The 21,723-nt window shown below is 41.4% G+C and overlaps 2 protein-coding genes across 4 annotated transcripts; both read left to right on the top strand.

Annotated features, from left to right (window-relative positions):
- Positions 1 to 242: 242 nt before the first annotated feature.
- gja5a (gap junction protein, alpha 5a) lies at positions 243 to 10,358 on the top strand. 3 transcript variants are annotated; one of them, XM_056390209.1, is made up of 2 exons: positions 243 to 715; positions 7,905 to 10,358. In XM_056390209.1, the coding sequence occupies exon 2, from the start codon at positions 7,930 to 7,932 to the stop codon at positions 9,067 to 9,069; it is 1,140 nt and encodes a 379-aa protein (XP_056246184.1). In that variant the 5' UTR covers positions 243 to 715; positions 7,905 to 7,929; the 3' UTR covers positions 9,070 to 10,358. The 3 variants fall into 3 exon arrangements, with proteins under 3 accessions (XP_056246184.1, XP_056246182.1, XP_056246183.1); XM_056390207.1 differs by having other exon boundaries at positions 244 to 715; positions 7,833 to 10,358; XM_056390208.1 differs by lacking the exon at positions 243 to 715 and adding an exon at positions 5,609 to 6,701 and having other exon boundaries at positions 7,833 to 10,358.
- A 2,692-nt stretch (positions 10,359 to 13,050) lies between these two features.
- On the top strand, positions 13,051 to 21,481 carry acp6 (acid phosphatase 6, lysophosphatidic). The gene is made up of 11 exons (XM_056390206.1): positions 13,051 to 13,218; positions 14,214 to 14,439; positions 14,536 to 14,664; positions 17,838 to 17,968; positions 18,127 to 18,206; positions 18,297 to 18,384; positions 18,569 to 18,701; positions 19,385 to 19,485; positions 19,641 to 19,733; positions 19,828 to 19,993; positions 20,085 to 21,481. The coding sequence occupies exons 2-11, from the start codon at positions 14,221 to 14,223 to the stop codon at positions 20,217 to 20,219; spliced, it is 1,275 nt and encodes a 424-aa protein (XP_056246181.1). The 5' UTR covers positions 13,051 to 13,218; positions 14,214 to 14,220; the 3' UTR covers positions 20,220 to 21,481.
- The last annotated feature ends 242 nt before the right edge of the window (positions 21,482 to 21,723 follow it).

The raw sequence follows: 21,723 nt of genomic DNA on the forward strand, positions 1-21,723 counted from the left end.
AAATGTTATTGTATTATTAAGGGGTTTATTTTATTCATTCATCAGTCTGATTAATGATTTGTTTGATTAATTCAGAATAAAAAGATCAGAACTTCAGTTAACACATCAACTTTTTGAAAAATCATACAGAAAGAAAGAGAATCAGTTACTGAATTAAATACTTTGTAAACTTTCTTTTACATCTTGCTTTTGTAGGAATTTCCCCGCGGCTGGCGCTGAACACAGCAGAGACAACAGAGCTGTGAGTGGAAAGGAGCTCTCAGTAAATAAGAGCACTCTGGAAGTTTACTCTGAGTGGATTTGCCATTGATCCCAGAAAACAATTCCACTTCCCCCTCTGTTGCTGGAGAATGCTTCCCAGCAAAAAATAGAGCACTAGGGATGTAAGAAGAAAGGGGAGGTGGGGGAGAGGAGGAGGAGGAGATGGAGGAGGAGAGACAGAAGGGAGGGCCATGGGGGGTGACTCTCGTGACGCCCCTGCTTTTTCTTCTCGTGCCCCCCGTGTGGACTAACAGTGGTGTTGGGACAAGCGTGAGCTCCGACGCAGCTATTGAGAGGTACCTCCTGCTGATGTTCAAAAGAGGAAGGTGGTCCCACCTTCACACTGAGCCTGCCACTTGTCCAAAGGAAGACTCGTCTCACCCGGGCTCAGACAAGGAGCCTCTTCTTCTTTAGAAGCAGCCTTCCAGACAACTGTCCTCAAGCAGAACAGCAGGTAAGCCACCAGATGATCAGATCTAACAGGTTATCACAAAACAGCTCTTACTGATAAGATGAAAAACTAAAAGGATGCAGACACATTTGGGTAAACACTGTGAGCATCCTACTTGAAAACTACAGTAGTGGAATCAGGCTTAGCGACGCGGTCTCTAAGGAAGAGAGGATATCTCCAAGAGCTGGGACGATGGAGGCCTGGTGTGTGTTAGTATCGTCCCTGTCGTCTCGGGCAGGTACACCTGTCACCGTACTCGCTCTCACTCCTTTCATCTTTCTTCGCTCTGTCTTTCTCTTTCTCCTCTCTCCCCATAACTCTCAGAAGAGACAAATACATTCAAACAAAGTGCAGCACTGGAGACCGTAAACCACAGAGTCACCAGCAACGTGTACATCCTGAATGAAAACTTTTAGGAATCGCTTCCTGACTAAAAACATAGGAGTTAAGACATTTGCTACTTATCTGTTAAGTAACCATTGCTAAAAAAATTACACTTAAGGTGTGTCTACTATTATTGATGAAATGTATTAAATATTAAGCCTTTTTGGTTCTGACAAAAGCAGAAATGAATGCTGTTAGTCACGAATCTGAACTAACACACAGCTTAATATCTATTAGTCAATCTAATAATCAATCAACTAAAAAAAATAATAATATAAAAAGGCACTTTTGTCACACAGTGTCTCGACAGTGGTGGATGAACTATTCAGATTCTTTGCTCAAGTAAAAGTATCAATATCACAGTGTAAAAATGCTTCTTCACAAGTAAAATCTTGCCTTCATAATGTTACTTCACTAAAAAGCAAAGAAGCAGTAGCAGGAGAAGTGTTATCAGCAAAATGTGCTGCAAGTATAAAAAAAAGGATACACTATCTGTGGGTAAAACATGATTATATACTATGTTGCTGGTTTATTATGAAAGAGACAATTCATGTTATAGCTGGCTGTAGTGGAGCTGATTCGATCTATTTTACCTTTGCCAACCTATTGAGTGGATTATTTTCTGACTAACAATTAAAAGATATATATGTAGTCATCTTACAAATGTAGTGGAATAAGAAAAATCTCTCTAGCATGTAAATAATAATACAGAATAATATTAATATAGAATATATAAGTAAAGTATAGTCAAGTATAAATGCCTTCGACATAGTTATTATCCACCACTGTCTTTCAAGCCATGATGCATTCTTCAGAAAACACATTTATAACTTGATGTGATTCAAGACAACATATTAAAAAAAAAGTCAGTGGGTCAATTTGTTACACCCATACACAAGGTAATATCAAGTTATTCAACCTGCACGTGTGAACGTAAGTTTATCTATTTGACTCTGAAGACACATCAACACTGAAGAATAATCAGCATTGCTATATTAGGGTGAAAACAAACTCCCTGCACTGTCATGAAAAAAGACTTGATGTCCCAGTGGAATAAAATATAACAGGCAAAACAAGAGATTAGATTACAGAGTCACTAATCCAACCCATTGCCAAGAATGAGTTTACAACACTAACTATTAAGATAGACTACAAAAGATAAAAACCATTACAAAAATAAATGTAATAAAAAGATAAGAGCAAGCCAAAAATCTAATCCTTCGCCACAATGAAACAGCAACAATCCAGGGATTTCAATCAGGATTGTGTTAGTGAGAATTTTCCTCTATGAAACACCTCGCAGCTGTCTGGCCTGACAGTTCCAATGTAATGCCATATGCAGCTAAACAATGGATCATAACAGGGCTGTGGGTCTGTGTACAGTAGTGGGCAGATGAAGAGCCAGACAGCCATGTAAGGTAGCAGGCAGCGCATCGGCCCGCTGGCTTCTGCTGGTGTGACTGATATATGGCAGCCTAGATCCATGCTGGCCTGTAAGTGCTGACAACAGGTGACTCACATGAGCGGGAAGTTTTCTCCCCCTCATCCCGCATCAGATCCACTTTGTAGGTCACACTATCCCTAACTCACCCCTCGACCAAACCAATACGGCTAAACTTAAACATACTCATCCTTGATCATAATCCTGGCACTCATGGGAGGGACGCGCACTCGACCCCGGCAGCTGCTGCAGTGCATACTGGGACTGACTCTCCCTACGTGTTAAAAGTTCAAGTTCAAAAGCTGTGTTTCAAATATAACACTTGAACTTTGACACATAGGCGCAAGTGGTTATTTCTAATAAAATAAATAAGCCTTATTTCTCTGTATTAATCTCTCTATTACACCTCAGTCGCATCATAAAACAGCATGAATCCATCAGAGAGTAAAAATAACCATCACTGAGCTGAATAACTGCAGCCTGGGTATGTTTGGCATCTTGTGTGCAGGTCTGTTGATTTCATCTGCGAATGACGAAACCTGTGTATAAATGTGCAAGCGCAGAGCAGTTGTGTGGTTTGGTTTGACATTTTCCTCGTGCTCCGCTGCGGCTGTTTCACTGAAACGCTGCTGAGCTGTCACAGTACTGCAATACTAACTGTTACTGGCAAATGTATTTTTGTTATACAGGTCCTGGCATCGACTCTTTGTTTGAGGTTATTTAATATGAGCCTTAGTAACTTTACACAACCAGCATACAAGAAACAGCTCCTAAATTCATACAACCGACAATCAAGTAACAATAAAAACAATTATTAATAAAAAAACGAGAGTAACGGAAACATCAAATATCAAAAAGAGTAGTTTGTGTGCTGTAGTTATGGTGTTTAAATGAGAGAAGAACACAGAAGGTGGTTTGGAGGCATTAACAGTTTTATAGATGAACATCGTGAGATTGTTATCCCTTCTTGTGCTTAAAAAACTCCACCCGACGTGATGATATGGAAAGTGGTGATGGCTGTGAAATTTGTCCTTACTGATCGTTATTAAAATGGATTAAAGCAATGAGATGTAGCAAACAAAAGGTACCAGTGATGTATAATTGTTGTCTTTGTCATTACTGGGTCGGCAAAATATGAATATGTGCGTTTTTTAGACTAGGGTTAGAAGAAGAAGGTGTTTTTTCATTGGCAGTGTTTAACAAAGATGCAGGTGAGCACAGATGATTTAGAAATTTATCAGGCGTTACATTAGTTATTGTCAATGCACAACAAAAATACTTTTTTTTTTCTGAACCAGAGCTAATAATACAAACATGTAGTTGTTAAGGTGGTCTACTCTAACATCTCCTCAGACCAAATTTGGCTCTCTGAAATATTTTGAGAATCCAACTTTGGGCCCCTCAGTGTGAGTCTGTGTGGCCAAATATTTCCCTCTAGAATATGTCAAATACTGTAGACCTTTTTCTAGGAAACAAATGAGTTTCTTCACTGTGTTTCTTTCTAATGAAAACAATACATTAGTTTGTCAGGTAATGTGCTTTTTAAGCTGGCGTGTTGAGATCCTGCGTGAGATTACAGAAAAATCTACTCTATCTCCAGCAAATCCTCTCAGACACACATAATAACACAATTGTACTTAGTGCACAACACAGTGTAAATACTTTTTTCTTTCACTGATGTTAGTCTAAACATGCCCCATTAAAGGGAAGCAGGCCAAGAAAATGTATACCCCACCATCTAATTACCTGTATGTTTATGAGGACAGCGTGGAGCAGGCAGTGTATCCTGGTTCTCTATGAGGATCCGGGTCTGTCAAACATGGTTTAGTGCTGAAAGGTGCAGATCACTGAAGGAATGTTTAAATCAACCCTGCCCCCTGTTGATGCTGGTCTGTGGATACACTGCAGGCTGAGAGGACGCAGCCAGGGTTGGGACATGGATGCAAAGACAAGAAGAGACAGTTAAAATTTTTTTCCTCATCTGCACCTTTTAATTTTATGTTCTTTCTATTCTGAGAGTTAGAAACTAAACTCGTTGTTATCACAATTAAAAGTTACACATTTTCCTGATTCACAAAGGTGAAACCACTGCTCTACGTGGCTCCGTACAGCAATAAAAACCTAGCTTCATGGTCCTATAAAGCTTCACACTGGGGGTTTCTCCAGCCTGAGGTGCTGTCTCATCCGATTCTGATTGGACTAGAGTCACTGCCCTCTAAGGTAAAACAGAGGCTGGTCCAACAGGCCCGGAGGATTTATTGCTGTGTTACGGGGTAGAGGAAACACACAGCCTTTATTCCTGTTGCTCTGCAGCGAGTCACAGCAGCAGCCGTCACCTCGCACTGATGCAGTTTAGAAGCTGCTCTTTCTCTCTTCACCTCTCGGAGCTGCCTGGCCGCTGTCCAGACCCGCTCAGTGTTGGTGCCTGCACATCTGACTGGAGATTCGAATACAGCCACGTTCAGACCCTGAAGTGGGGGAAATGACTGCCGCTCTTGGTTATGGTCCATACAGAGTCTAGTCTCTCGCTTAGTTTATCGTAATAGATCTGAAACACCAATCATACGCTTTGTTTCCACGGAAATTTAAACTCACCAACACACAGGCACACACACACACACGTGGACACGCAAACACACATACACTAATGAGATCATCCCTGATGCTTTAATCAACGTCAAGAGAAATAACTGAGAGGTGCATTATATTCCATTTGTGCAGTTCACCGTTGTGAATGCCTCATAACCAGATTGTCCATTACTTCTCCTTCACTCTGCCACAGAGATTATAAACAAATATGACAGCCATGATGGTCTACAGGCAAACCAGAGCGCTCAGCAAAGGGCACAATGTATCTCAGTAAATCCCAGGTTATTGCCAGGCTTCCAGAAAGCCAACAGGAGCATGGGTATCATCGAGAGCCAGCGATGGTAAAAGACGCTTTTAGAGCAGAGAAGTTGACTGGAATAGCTTAGCTGTAACCCCCCCCTCCCCCCCCCACACACTCCTTTTAATACCTTGATCCTTTTGTCCTTCGGAAATCATAGTTTGAGATTGCTTCCTCTGACAACAGGAGGAGGTAGTCGAGGGAAGGAGACAGAGACTAAACCGATGTCTTTCCCTGGCAGATCTGAATTCCAGTTTGTCTGCTTCACTCCGAAAAGGAAAGCTTCCACTCCCACCACTGGGTATGAACAGTAGTGTGTGTGATGTATGTTTTCTTCTATATATGTGCCCAGACTAACAAACCACATCACAAATATAATTAAAAGTATTTTCTATGTCACTTTATACTTTACATCCACTACACTTGAGAAAGAAATGTTTTATTGTTTATAGATTAAACTAACCATCAACAATCTCCCATCTAGATCACTTTGGTTTTAAAGACTGTATTTTTCACTTAGTTAAGATTTAGGAGTATGTCATGATACTGCAGGCGGTAAGAAACTATCACAAATGTTAACTCTGAATTAGTCCAGAGGGACATGTATTGTTACCAGGACCTGCACAGGTGAAGAAAATCTGTTGTCACTATCATTTGATAAAAACATGGTTGTTTTAACGCGTGCCTCCTGCTATTGCGCTGGCTGGACTCTCACCCTTCCTCCTCCATCTCCCAGTCTGTTTGTGATTTAATTCCAGTAAAGATCATCATCAGCTTTATCCAGTCAAGGCTCTGAGCCAGTTCCCTCAGTGGGACGGGGACCCGCTCCACTAACTAATGATCCAACTGGTCTCAGACTGTGACCTGTCTGACGTCAGCGGGTATTAGGTGCATGCTGGAAAATAAGTATCAGAGCGCAGACTTTCCTACGCTATGCATTGGCCTATCAGCCTTGGGCGTGGAGGGAGTCTGAACATTTCCTCTCCCACGTGTTGTCGTGGGGGTGTTTTGCTTCCTGCCTCTCCACGCTTTACAGATAAAGAGCACCACGCTCTGATTTTCCATCTTATTGCCATATATATACTTCATGGAGACACTGAGGGAGGGGGAGAGACAGATGGTCATGGTCATTTAGACCATCTCTCTCTCACACACAACCAGTGTCAGCCAGGAAATTCAGAGCCCTGCACAGTGGACTAAGCAGTAGCAGTAACTTGTCTCTATGGGGAAATGGAAGCAACCGCTTACGGATTACACTTGGATGGAGATGAGGGGTGGTAAGAGAGAACATCAAGTCCCTGTTTGGCTGTTTTCACGCTCTGTGATTGTAGTGATTATACTGTATATCCTTTCCTACCTGGCACCCCATTAAAGTAACAGTTTGTCTTAACACACAGCTATTGAGGAATATATATGTTTTCTATAACCTTGCCAACTAGGGCAATAATTTCAGACGTGTGACGTGTCGGAAAAACCTGTCAAACTGTTACTTTCAGTCCTCCTTCCTTATGTCATCCTGTCTTTCATCTGTAGTTGCATAGTAAAAGCTGGACGCAGGCAGACCAACATAGTGCATGTAGATGTCGCAGGTCTCCCCTTGATGGTGTTTGATGGGTTTTCTTAACCCCTCGATGATGGGGGTCATTTACAGTACCCATAAAGCTGTCTGGTGAACCGCCTTATAGGGTCATTCTCAGCTGAGACTCGCCAGCCTGCCACTGCCATGTTTGGGTCTTTCCCAAAATCTTACTAATGCTGGAGTCCAAATGTGAAAACACACACACACACACACACAGTGGCTAGATGAAGAAATCTGATTGACGCTTCGAGATAGTTTGAGGTTGTAGGATTTGTGATGGTTTCATCATTGCAGAGAGGCAGAGCAGTGGACATCAAAGCTGCTGCTCTGTTGATGTGAGTGACGGCCGCTGGTTATGTGCTATAGGCAAGATGGAGACAATGTAGCTCACGCCGGGTCACAGCATTAAAAGGACAAAGTCTCCCAGCTTTGATTTGCCCCGTGACAGCAGGTTACCCTCTGTCTCTCTGTCAAGTATAATCTGGAATAGCACGAGAGAGAATAAAAACACGCATAATACCATATAATAAAAACCTCATTATTTACTTTTGCATGACTCCTGAACTTCCTCTTCCTCCCTCCCTCTCTCTCTGTCTCTCTCTCTCTCATGGGAAAATAGTCGTTCTCATGCCACAGTGTCCAGTCCTCAAGCAATTCACAGGCAGAGAAGCTATTTTTATACGTATGATGCCACACACAAACACACTGAGGTCATTCCATCGGCAGGAATATAGAGGACCTACAGGTGTCTATTTCTGATTGTCTGTATTTATCTTTTTTTACCACCTTTTGCCCTTCTCTGCTGCTCTGTCGATCCTCTCCGCCTCAGTGACTTCAACTTTTCACCTCTACTGCACCCTTCTTTCGCCCTTCCCCTCCACCCTCTATCTTTGTGTCTCAGGTGTGTGTTCGGCCTGTGAGCAGTGATGGGGGACTGGAGTCTCCTGGGGAATTTCCTAGAGGAGGTCCAGGAACACTCCACCTCGGTGGGGAAGGTGTGGCTCACCATCCTCTTCATCTTTCGCATCCTGGTGCTGGGCACAGCGGCCGAGTCCTCGTGGGGCGACGAGCAGAGCGATTTCCTGTGCGACACCCAGCAGCCTGGTTGCACTAATGTATGTTATGACAGCGCCTTCCCCATCGCCCACATCCGTTACTGGGTGCTGCAGATTGTTTTTGTCTCCACACCATCCCTCATCTACATGGGCCATGCCATGCACATAGTGCGCAGGGAGGAGAAGCGGAGGAGGCAGGAGCAGGAAGAGAAGGAGGCAAGAGGTGAGGGTGGCGAGGACCTGGAGGGGGAGAAGAAGTACCTCCAGCAGAAGGAGATGACATCTGATGGGACTGGCCGTGTTCGTCTGAAAGGGGCGCTGCTGCAGACTTACATCCTGAGCATCTTGATCCGCACTGTGATGGAGGTGACGTTCATCGTAGTGCAGTACCTGATCTATGGGGTGTTCCTCAAAGCGCTGTACCTGTGCAAGTCATGGCCCTGCCCCAACCCAGTCAACTGCTACATGTCCCGGCCCACGGAGAAGAACGTCTTCATCATCTTCATGCTGGTGGTGGCTGGTGTGTCTCTACTGCTCTCTGTGTTGGAGCTTTACCACCTTGGCTGGAAGAGTGCCCGAGGGTGTGTACGCAAAAAGATGATGCAGAAGGACAACCACAAAGCAGTGACCGTGTCCGTGTCTGCAGCTTTGGAACCCAGCAGCCCACCGCGGCCCTCGGCCGCCTGCACCCCACCTCCTGATTTCAGCCAGTGCTTGGCGGCCCCAAGCTCCATGAACCCCATGACCTCCATGGCCTCTCACCCCTTCAACACCAGGATGGCGCTGCAGCAGAACTCAGTCAACATGGCCACCGAGCTGCATCACAGCTGCGACAACCTGGAGGACGAGGAAGACTTCCTGAGGATGAGATACGACCAGGCGCCCACGGAGCTGCCTAACAGCTGCTCCCCGTCACCTCTGATGCACTCCGGCTACATGAAGGACAAACGCCGCCTGAGCAAGACCAGCGGTACCAGCAGCCGGGCTCGCCAAGATGACCTGGCAGTATAGGCCCATGGCCAGAAGGAGGGAGGGCCAGACCTAAAGAACCAAAGAGAAGCAACAGAAACATCAGTTTAGCAAGAGACAAATACGAGACTAAGTGTTATTCCTGAATGAAGATTTCAGAACGCAGACTCTGGCATTTAGTCCTGACACTTGACTATGGAAGATGGACCACATTAGAAATATACACTGATATCTGTGAGTGGACCATGTAAACTTGACGTGTGTGAGCTCTGTGAACAGTCCGTCCAAGAGCTTGAAAAACTGACAACCAAACTGCAAGAGGAAAATAATTTTGTAATGAGAGCAGGGTAACAGGGTGTGATACCTGACTATTGCACATTTTATGTTTTACTTAAAAAAAAAAAAAAAAAAAACTAAGTGAGGGAAAGGGACGAGAATGACGTGACGCATGGTGCTTGGTGTGAGCTGACTCATTCATCATAAAGCAAAATATTCCAAGAAATCTCAACTATTCAACTAAACATAGATTAGCCAATGACTTTAAATAGCACAACTCTACCGCTGCAAAAAATTAAGAGATACAATAAACTGTGAAGCTTGCTGCACATTTGCAGTGAATCAAGGTAAAGTGCCTTATCAAGTGTAAAAAAAAAACCCAAAAAACCATCTATTTCAACATAACACTTTTTTTTTTTCTTCCAAAAGCCACAGTAAAGTTGTAACTTTAAATGAAGCCACTTGTCGACTTAATGTGATTGCAGTACACAGAACTGTAGGTCAACAAACATAAAATGTAACTCAAGAGTAATAACTTAATCTTCTGAAAAAGTGTCAGTAAGACTTTATTTGACAGGAGCCGCGGTGTAGAGAGGTGGTGACAGAATGTAGCCTGTTTGAGGCTTTTCCTATTGAAAGAGAAAAAGAAGAGGTCCTGCTTGGATGGTGGTTATGAGCAGATCCAGCCACTTGGTGGCAACATTGCACTTATGTTTTTCAGTTTTACTCCTGGAGCCATTGTGTAAATACTGAATTTGTCCCTATGCAATGTGTGTTTCCATTGAAGTCTTTGAATGTATTTTATTTTTGTTGTCTGTTCTTACTGTATATAGAAAGATTTGTATATGAAAACGTTTGTGAATGATCATCCTTGCAAATGGTGGTTTGAAGTTTTATCCTACAGATCTATACAGCAATAATTCTTACAAGAAAACAGACATCTTGTTCAGCCTACTGCACTTTCACTGCAGTTGTTGGTTCTGTCACACAGACCTTTATGCGATACATGTCATCACTAACTCATCACAAATTAATAAATCATCAACCGTATAGTCTGCTCTGTTGTTATCATGGTGTGTGATTAATTCAAGTGCTTCAAGTATTTTGGCATTGTTCTTAGATTTCACCGTTTTCTACTTCAACATATAAATATGTATACATTTTATTAGACAAACTAAATCATGTGGTAAATATGGGGATGAGGGTACAACTATAAGTGGATGTCAAGACAAAGATGATAGAGAACATGCATAGACAAAAGGTTTCTTGTATTTTTTTTTTTTTTTTTTTTAAATCAATATCCCATCGCTACTTTCATTTTCCAGCCTGTTGTCACTGGAAAGAGCCTGCAGGAGACGGACTGGAGAAGACGTGGAGTATTTACACAAAACAAAAGCTCTGCCAGGAAGCCGAGCGCTGGTATCCAACTTGATCCCTCACAAGCTGAAACTGAATTGGAAGCTACAGTAGATGCTGCCATTTTGTTCTTTTTGTTTGTTTTCTTATTGTTTTTTTTTCTCCTCTGCAAAGTTACCCTCATTTCATCACAGATGAACCAACAGCAGTAGCCAGAGTCGTACATCTGTCTTGCTGTTCAATAAAAAAAAAAAAGTTTTATTCTCTGTAAATCATCCATGGACAAAGCTGAGGTGATGTGTTCATGTCCTGTCAGGGGTTCCTGTTCTTGTTTAAAAAAATGAGGTGGACATTCATCTCTCACATTCTCTGGCTCTCTTGGTTTGTACAACGCTGCATAAACATGTATAAGATTTATTTAAAGTGACTGACAACAGGGGTTAATAAATTAGAAGAACTTGCACCCAAGTGGTATGGTGAGTATATTTCCTCACATGACCGAAGAAATATTAAGATCATTTACTTCATCGAAAGTGAATCTAAAAATTATTTAAATCTAATTAGCTAAATCTACTGCAATATCAAAAGTAAAACCACTCAGTATGCAGAGAGACATTTCAGAGTGTAGTATGGATGAATAAAAGGCTGAGAGAGGCAGATGCTGTTTGCTTGTTTCTTTACTTACTTTACTACTTTACTGTTTGTAGCAGAGGCATACATACCAGTGCACAGGCAGTAACAGCTGAATATTATGGTGGTTTCTTTAAAGAAAGAATAACAGATATACAGCTGAATAAAGTACAACAAGTATATATGCATACATTAGTTTACCTATATGCTTAATTACCAACACACCATGAACAACAATGCAAGAAATAATCAAATGGCTATAATTACATTTCTTCTCCCAGATCACTCATTACACAGGTTTCTCTGTTACATTATCAATGTATAAAGTTGCTGGTAATGTTTGGATAACACTTCCTGCTATCTATAATTTGTGTTAAATCCTTCAGCTGAAGACTCGCAGGATGGTTGTATTTTGAAACTACCGGCAAGTTACATCCGGTCACGGAGTTGGCGTAACTTCAACATTAGTATAGATATCTGGCTTCACACTAACCACTTCGTACCTTAACCCAATTACAAACACAGTTAACACTGCTAACAACAGGTTATACCTGTATGAACACGGTTTAAACTCGATATGACACATTTGGATCGGACGAGCCGAGACAGGTGAAAAGAGGGTGTAACCTCGCCGGCATGAGCCTCGCGCTCATTAGCATAGCGATCACATAAGGAGCAAATAAACTCCGATCTCTTCTCATGGACTAACAAACGTTATCCACAGCTTCATCAACATAAAGAAATTCAAACCGAATAATGCAGTAAATAATACTCACTCTTTCAATAACACACAAATATAAAATATTATTAACGGTTACTAATTACTGATTTGCTGCGTGATGTCACTTACAATAAAATGATCACGTGAGTTCGCTCACGCTATAACATTACCAGCATTAAATAACCAGGTAGTCAGCATATCAGACTCTGAGCAGAACAGCAATTAACACTCTAACCTATAACTTTGGGGCCTTTTCTATAGTAGTATTATGTATCATATTAGTGGATAATTATTATTAATGCATTAAAGTGAGAAACATTTTAATTCAATTACATTAGACTCAACTATATTGTCGTTACTCAAAGTTAAGTACCAGCACAATGAAATTGAGTGATGTTGCAGCTCTTCAAGTAGGAGCTATTTCTCACTACTTTATAATCTGATGGTACATCAATGCGTAATAAGGTTTAAGCATATCATGACATTTGGATATAAATGGAAATCTGTATGTAACTATGATGAGATAATGAGTTATTCATCATTGATTATTTAGTAGATTATGATTTTGGTTCACCACTGAATTTATCATTTGTAAGAACGTGCCAAAAATAGAATAAAAAAAAATAGCAGTCACTAGTTCCAGGAGGGTAAAGTAACGCCTTCAGACTACTTATCTAAACAGTCCCAAAACAAAAAGATATTTAGATAAAGATGCAAATCCTCACATTTAAAAAGCTGCAACCAAAAACTCTTAGGTATTTCGAAAGAATAAATCACCCAAATGAAGAAGTGGTTATCCAAATAATTGTCCACCAGTTTTCTATAAGTCTGATTAATCAGCTCTAATACCTCGTGGTCGGTCACGGTCACTAGGGGCACGTCGATATGCAGATACACGTACGTCCTGTAGAGGGCAGCAGCATTGTTTTGATACATCTCCTCCACCGAAAATCCTATAAACGAAGGAGGAGGACAAGGAAACCCAAGCGTTTAATAAAGAATTCGGGAAATGTAGTTTTGTCTTTATCGGTCTCACGTTCACGTCTATTGCAGAGTTGCATCTGTTGCCCTACAGTTCCCGACATGTCTGTCGGTTTTAACCGGTTGTAAAAGCTGCCGATTGAGAAGTGAATTCATTATTTAACTGAACACGGTGTTTTCCATCGAGAGCATCAGAAGAACTTCATTTTATTTGCCGTTGCGAAAAAGTAAGTAGTACTTACACCTGTCACTAAAGCGAGCTTCTCTGCTATGGTGCAGTTAGTCCGTTTTATTATTGACACGAAGGTTAAACTTCACGTTATCATGTTGTGTTGCGGCTAGCCAGTTTTGAAAGAGTGAGCCGAGTAGTGTTGTTTTTACGTGCTTTCTGTTAGCAATGAGTTTGTGTTTGAGAGAGTTTGTTGGTAAACTCCATCCGCTGTGTGAACAGGGCCTAGTCCCAATCTCGTAGTGTTTAGCAGTTTGGTGGCACAGCTAGGTTTTTATGAAACTAATATATTTAAAGAATGAGGAAACGAGAGCCACAGATAGGTGACACATTAAAGGAAAAAAATAGTAAATGAGTGATAAAACATTAACAAGGGGTCATGAATTGTTTGATGTGAAAATGTTATGATCCACAAGGCATATTTTGGAAGTAAAGTCATTGATATTGATATTATCTCAAATGGGGGGACCTTGTCTTTTGGAAGATTGACTAGTTTATTTTATATTGTGAGAATGAGGACATAAAATCACACAAAACTACGAAGAAGTCCAAGACCCACTTCCATTGTGGTCCTTGATGTAAAGATGCAACCAGATATTTTGACAATATCATCATTTTATTGATGTTTTGGGTGTTTGATTTGGATGTTTGAGTGCTTTTTTCTCCAAATTAAACATCCAAAACATCAAACACAAACACTTTAGAGACTTTACTGTTGGGAAGGACAAAACAAGCCATTTGATACGGAATTGATAATTGAAGCAATCGATAATTGCAGTCTGTTACTACATGACACAGAGGAAGCTTGAGTGGATGTGTCACAAAACTGTTGGGCAAAAGTGAGGCCGACAGGGCCTTTCATAACACCACCAGCAAAGTTATTAATTCTGTTAGTATTGCTGACATTATTATGTACGTCTTCCTTTTAATATTAACACTGAGGCTTGTTTAATTAATTCAGACACACTACGAGAATCTGTTTTTTGTTCACAGTACAGCCATGAAGAGTCTTTGGACCAAAGCAGGTGTTTTAGGTTCAGTGTCCATAGCTTTTGGCTCTATGCTGTGGTCACAGAAAAAGACAAGTTCAGACGAGGTTGCTCCGAGCTGCACCCCTGCTGACAGAAATCTCAGTTCTCCCTACAAACTAAAGCTGGTCCAAGTCCTGTTCCGACATGGTGCTCGAACCCCGCTAAAGTCGATACCTGACGTGATGGAGGTAAAACTCATTTTGTGTTTGTGTCTTTTAAAAGCAGTGCCACATAATATCTGTAAATAACAACTGTGTAACAATTCCTTGTTTGTCTCATCTAAGGTCCAGTGGGTGCCAACGCTCTTGGAGCCTCCAGCACACACCCACATCAACTATGTAGTGACAGATCTACATGGTGGCCCCAGACCCACAGCTCCTGTAGAAGACAGCTATCGGAGAAACATACTGACCGTGAGTAGGTGTGTTTTGTATTGTTGAATTAAATCAGACGGCAAAAGCAATGATGGAACAGATTCAGGTGCAGAAACTTGTGTAGCTGCTTCCTGGTAAGAGGCTTTGTGGGAAGGTATTCAGACCTCCTCTGTTTTTTCACATTTTGTTATGTTGCAGCCTTATGCCAAAACAATAACAACAACAAAAATTTCACTCATCAATCTACACTGAATACTCCATAATGAGAAAGGGAAAACAGAATTTTAGAAATGTTTGCAATTTATTAAAAAGGAAGAACTGAAATATCACATAAGTATTCAGACCCTTTGCTGTGACACTAAGTTTAGCTCAGGTGCCTCCCACTTTTCTTGATCTTCTTTGAGATGTTTCTACACCTTGATTTGAGTCCACCTATGGTCAATTTAACTGATTAAATATGATTTGGAAAGGCACAGTATTTTTTTTTTTTTTTTTAAATTTAACATAAGACTGTACATAAAGTGTGAAAAATATGTAGGGGTTTGAATACTTTGTGAAGGCATGTAAACAAACAAAAAAAACTTAATTTTGATGCTTTATTGCGGGGGTGGGCAAACATTTTGGCTCACACTGGGTTTTAGAAATTGAAAGACGGGCCGCTAACACTGGCTGTAGAGGGGGGAAATGAACTAACATACATTGCATGAATGTGAAATCTGTTTACCAAAAAGTAATGAAAATAAACTCACCCCTGAGTTCTTGATTTAATGGGAACAGTGTTGTTTTCTTGACTCTTTTCAGAGTCTTGTCCGTGCAGGTTGTCCTCTTCCAGCGTCGCCAGTGTTGGAAAGGAGCGAATCATTTTGTTCATCACTTGCCTTGAGAACAAAGTCAATTTGGCTTTTAAAGCTTTCACGTTCAAATGCAGTTCACGCACAAATACATCCTTCCCTTGTAGCTTCACGTTCAACTCGTTCAGGTGTGTCAAAAATGTCCCAATGTCCTTCTGGAGGTCCCACACTCACTGACGCACTTTCCTCAAACTTAGCCAGCGGACATTAGTGTTAAAGTAAGTCATGGTGGACAGCATCTGTTTCTTCAAGGAATTGACGATGATTAAGTCCCGGTATGAAGTTCACAAGTTTTACGACTGGCTTCACTACATGGCCAAGCTGCATCACTGTCCTTGCACTGGGCTTCCTGGTGGATAATACAATGTAGGAAAATTACCTCCAATTCAGGGTTCTCTAATTTCACCTTCTCCTGGATTGTTTTCAGCAGTTTGACATTTTTTCTTGTTAAATCTTGAGATCCATCTGTGGTGACAATTTACCAGTTTACACCAAGGTAGCTTCAGCCTCTCAATGCAACCAGACACCCCCGATCCTCTCGTATTGCCTTTCATGGACTCCATGGATAAAAACTCCTGCGTGATTTCAAAATTGTCATTAATTCATCTGGAAAAAAAAATAGAAGCTGTGCGGGGTCCTTTATGTCACTGCTTTCATCCAGAGCTGACGAATTAAATTTAAAAGGACTCCGTTTTCTTTTCTTTTTTTAACCCACAAACCAAGTCTTTGTCAATTTACTCTATTCGGCGAGTCACGTGATAAGCTTGTTTCCTCTGGACACGGAGCACGTGCTGTCTTCACCATACATTCCTTCAGAGAAAGGCTTGCTTGCTTTACTAACTTATATGCCAGCAGATAACTTGCCTTTGTGTTGGACTCCTGAATTGTAGACTGTCGGGTAAAAACATCTTTGCTGAGCCTGTAAAGCGGCTGCTAACCTCGAAGCTGTACTCGCCCTTTCTTGGGGTGACAAATTGCTAGCATCGTTAGCACGCTTGGTGGAAAAGTGTATACTGATATTGTTTTCGTTGAATACCGCAGCGATTTCTCGACAAAACAGACGTATGGCCTTTGATCAGACTTCAGTGTAAAAATATTTTGCCGTCCAACCTTTCTTAAAAACCCGGCACTCGCTGTCGACTTTGCTCATTTTGCCGGTGATTGCTCTGTGCTCAATGCAACAGCAGAAGTGAAGGTCAGGTCAGGTGAAGAGATGAGTGACTCTTGGCCTCTTCATTAGAAAGGGTCAGTTGTATTTGCAGCACGCCATCTAGTGGAACCACAAGGTCACGCCTTGCAGGGAAAAATAGTGAAATGAATACCACTCGATGAAATTAGTTATAGTATTAATTTAAATGCCCGACGGGACGAAATCTGCCCACCCCTGCTTTATTGTGTTCCAGTGGAGATTTAAATGTGAAATGAAACATCTGCAAATTGATAAAATGGCAACCTGTAACCTCCTTGGTGGAGGTAATTATGACAAGCCAGTAGGTGTTTGTCAAAGCAGACATTTAGACACATAGCCGGAAAAGCACAGCTGTAATGAGTAACATAACGATTCTATTTCATTTAAGTGTGCCTGCGCCAGATCCCTCACATTGTGCAATCTGGCATAGTTTACTTGGACACTCACTGGGACCACAGAGTCATCAATAATGTTAGTTACCTTTGCCAAGGAGGTTTATTTTTCAACAGGATTATACAAAAAGTGCTGAACCGAGTGGCACCGAACTTGGCCAGAGAAGAATCCATTAAATTTGGGGGCAGATCTGCATCATTTACTATGAATTAGATTTTTTTTTTTTTCCCCTGAAGTCTGGTTTGATATCAGCATGGCAGAGGTCTGTGCTCTCTGAGCGCCCTTTTCTCGCTATGACAAGTTAATATCTGCTGTGAAAAATGCCAGGAAGAAGTGAGTTTAGATGAATAGATTCAAAAGATGTGAAGCACCCCATGGCTTCACGCCCATATTAATTCATTGACTCTATTCGCTTTCCCCCTCTAGTGGCCACTAAGATTCATTACAAAGATGACATACGGCACTAAACCGGGTTCATTTATTCACCTTCTCTCTGTGATACTGCTGAACTGTGTGTGGAGCTTCCCAGTGAGATATTGTGTCCCATTTGTCAGACACCGTGTCCATGGGAATCTTAGTTTCCTGTGCTGAGTTAGCTGCTTTGCTAAGGAGGTTTAACTGCACCAGATTCAGCTTTGTAAACTAAATCCTACAGTCTGGACTCCTGCCATGCTTGTACCACATTCACTTTGAATCCCTGCATGCAATCACAGATGTGTGTCTGTTAGGCCAAGGCACACCTGAGAGTAAAACCTAATCCTGTTTGTCACGTTTGGCAGGGTGGCACGTTCCCCGGCCAGCTGACCACAGTGGGCATGCAGCAGCTGTATGAGCTGGGCAAGAGGCTAAGGAGGAGATACGTAGAGGAGATTCCCTTCCTCAACCCCACCTTTAGCCCAGCTGAGGTCTAGTAAGTGTCGCACATCATGATGGGTAGCAACGAACACTATTCGGTACTCTGGTTTTGATACATTGGATTTATGAGTGCAGGGAAAAAAGATATCAGCCTAAATGCTTTCCCACTTTTAAGTTGGCTGCCTTCCATGACCTCTTTTTTTCCATTTTTAGTGTGCGCTCCACTAACATTGTGAGGACCATTGAATCTGCTAAGTGCCTGATAGCAGGGCTCTTCCAGCAAAAACAAAAAGGTAGGGTAGAAACCCATATGTGTATGATGTTATTTATTCTATTCTGGTTCTCATCTCATCTGTTTGTGTAATTTTCTGTTCTACCTGTAGAAATTGTGCATATATTAACAACGGAGGCAGAATCTGAAATCCTGTATCCTAACTATCATGGATGCAAGCTGCTCAAAATCCTTGGCAGGTACGTAGAGTAAATTTTCATACCTGGAACACAGTCAGGCCCGGACCATCCTATGCATTCGCTACCCAAAACTGGAATCTTGAATAATGTGTTGTGCAAAATTATAAGCAGAGTTGAGATGCCTCTGACAGGTTGTCGTGGTCTATCTGTGTTTCGTGGCTGACACGGTGTGTGTTCTGTGCAGCCACCGCTGGGCAGAGTCGTCCACTCTGCCAGACATTGCAGCAGACCTGCAGAGAATCCAGGACGCGTTGGGCATCGCTGCTCACCAGCACGTCGACTTCATCCTCATTAGGGACGACATGGTTGCCAGAGAGGTGACACTGCCACGTCATGATTCATATGATTTTTATTAGGTCTCACCACTAGCTATCAGAATATGTATGATTATTATTAAGACTTAGCTCTACCTGAGGCAGCACAACCTAGCAAGCTTATGTAAGATGAAACTCCATAACAGACTTCACAAAGTTTCTAGAGATTTTAACAAGTTTTGTATTTACTCGTGCCGTAATTGAGGATATCTTAAAACAGTCAGTGAGAGAAATTCATGAATGAGGAGGGTAATACCAGAGGGTCATCTTTCTATATGTTCAAATAACCATCTTAGAAATGTCCACAAGATCTGAAACAAGACACGAGGGGAGTCTTTATTGAGTCTTGTGGAATTGAGCAATGTTTTGTTTTTTTTTCCCACCATTTCCTTTCTCCTCACTAGCCAAACTTATTTAAATTCACAGACAGATTAAAGCACCACATTTCACATTATAGCCATCATCCACTTAAATAAAAAATAAAGCTACTTGAAAATTTTAAATGGTTTAGACGCTTCAATATTGACACTGTTTACTAGACAGCCTTTTGGAAAATAATTATGATGAAGGGGAAAATGGCAAATATGTCATAATGTGATGACAACGCTGGAAAAGAGTGAGCAGAAACTTCACTTCAGCACTTCACAGCTGATACTGACTGCGTCTTGTTTCCGCACATTAAACAGACACACGGCCTGCCCTGCCCACCAGTGCTGGACACCTGGAGGAATAAAGTAGAAAAGAGAGCTGTTGACATGATCTGCCATATCTATGAACCCAGCAAGAGGTAAGATTAAACAAAGTCAGCAGAGGGCAGAGTGTTGGGAAATGGTAGATTCAGGGTTTAACAATAACCCTCTATCAGTGTCAATAAGGAGAATTTACCAGTTATGTATCAAGTTCAACAGGCCACCTGTAATTCTTTTGCTGTGCTTCTGGCAGGGAGAACTTGCAGCTGTCTGTGGGACCACTCCTGCACATATTGTTAGCCAACATTGATGAGAAACTACAGGACACATCATCAGAGTCAAAAAGGTTGGACAGCTTAGGATGAGCACACCCATTCTTAAACATACTCGATTGTATTTGGTCTTTAAATGGTCCGCTGTTAAAATCCTCTCTCAAACAGGAAGTTGTTTTTGTACTCTGCACATGACACCTCTTTGATTCCCTGTCTGATGGCACTGGGGATTTTTGATATGAGATGGCCACCGTATGCAGCTGATATCACTCTGGAGCTGCATCAACACCAGCAGACCAACGAAGCCTTCGTCAAAGTGTCATACATAGGCCAGGTAGGGGGCGAGAATGTGTCTATATTTACTTGATAAGCTGTTGCCATATTTTTTTCTTTGTGGTTAACTCTAAATGTTTGTCTTTCTGTAGGATCAACTTATTCCAGGTTGTAGTGGAGTCTACTGCCCCCTGCAGGAGTTTAAACAGGCCCTCTCAGGATACACACTGAGCTCTGAACTCTATCATTCACTTTGTAACAACACAGAGGGTTTGACAGAGCCCTGAACCCTCAACAGACCTTCACATCCGAATACAGTGCTACCTGTGACAATTCACTCTTGACACTCACTCATCATGTTTTTTTTAACGTCCAGTTTTCACTCCATCCAGTCACCACCGTCATTATACCTCACTGTCAGACCACACTGGAGGAAAGTCCCAGATTGCAGCCTCTTTTGGAGATCTTTTAGTTCACATCAGACTTTTCATTGCATGATTCTTCATCACCATGTAGCCATTGCAGTCAAACGTTCCAGCTATAGCTAAATTAATTTAATGGTAATGGCACATTAACAAGTGCATGTGCATAATGATTTTGCTATTCAGTGTATGCCTGATATCAGATGTGCATAGGTTTCCTTTGGGTGCGCCTTTTTTGTTTAGTGATGAAGGGTGGTGTTACTCTGTTTCTCTTATTGTCAACAAATCTAAAAAGACTAAAACCAGAAATGTTTGTCGATCTCTTATTATCTTCAGAAATCTTTAAGAACTAATCAAAAAATACATAGTTTAATTTTAAAAAGTAATTTCCTAAAATGACTGGACTAGTTTTCACAAACACTACTTGAATGTCGGGAAGAGTAAATTTTGCCCATGCTCACTGTAATGAAGGGACATGTCACCCATTGAAGTTGTGTGGTTTCTGTATGTTATAATAGTTTTTAGACAACAATAGTCGTGGATGACACAGAGGGATAAACTAAATCATGCTTTGCCAGCATAGGCAATACTTGTTAGTAGAATAAACATTGTTGGTTTTGTTTTTGGATTTGTTGTCAAGAAAAATACAGAATATTATCATCCTTTGTCATCAAAGTTTAATCTTACACTGAACTATATGGACAATGTGGCATCATAACAGCCTGTATATAATTGCTGGTGCAATTCAGTCATTTCATTCCTCAGGGGAATACTAAGCGTTTCATATACTGTATCTGATGTTTATTAACAAAGGGGTGCAGAAAGTGGATTGTACATTAGTGTTTACATAGATGTCTTAATAACCATGTAGAACCTGCAGGAAGGGAATTATGATGCAACTGTACATTTAAGAGTGTTTTTAGATCGGCTTCTTGTGGGGATTTGATGATAGTTTCAGACCACAGTATAATGTATGCATGAATACATGCCCATTACATAGACCTGAGTTTTTACTGTGTTACAATAACACGTATTATACCTCATCAGCGGATTTTCCCATGACCTAATCCCTAAAATATTACATTTGGTTTGGATTGATGAGGCATAAATAAATAAATTGATGAACATTAAGTCTCTTTTATTGGCTCGTCACGTCAGGGGCTCTGTAGTATTCCTACCAGCAAAGTAAATCGTTTAGTGGAGTTCAAATGCATCTACGTGCTTGCATCTATTTTGAAAGTGTGGTGTCCTCTGAAAATAGCTCTCACTTAAGTGCCTCCTGATAAAATGTCAACTTGGCAATGCTGCATCTTAGTATGACTTGTTCTAGCTGAATGTTGGTAAGCTGGTCTGACGTGTATAATGACAA

The sequence above is a fragment of the Seriola aureovittata genome, chromosome 11, assembly GCF_021018895.1.
Source record: "Seriola aureovittata isolate HTS-2021-v1 ecotype China chromosome 11, ASM2101889v1, whole genome shotgun sequence".
NCBI lineage: Eukaryota > Metazoa > Chordata > Actinopteri > Carangiformes > Carangidae > Seriola > Seriola aureovittata.

Excerpts from the sequence above, each read along its gene's own strand:
- gja5a (XM_056390209.1), top strand. The coding sequence starts at position 7,930 with ATGGGGGACTGGAGTCTCCTGGGGAATTTCCTAGAGGAGGTCCAGGAA.
- acp6 (XM_056390206.1), top strand. The coding sequence starts at position 14,221 with ATGAAGAGTCTTTGGACCAAAGCAGGTGTTTTAGGTTCAGTGTCCATA. Across the intron at positions 17,969-18,126 it reads TTTAGCCCAGCTGAGGTCTA|TGTGCGCTCCACTAACATTG; the intron begins GTAAGTGTCGCA and ends TTCCATTTTTAG. Across the intron at positions 18,207-18,296 it reads CTTCCAGCAAAAACAAAAAG|AAATTGTGCATATATTAACA; the intron begins GTAGGGTAGAAA and ends TTCTACCTGTAG.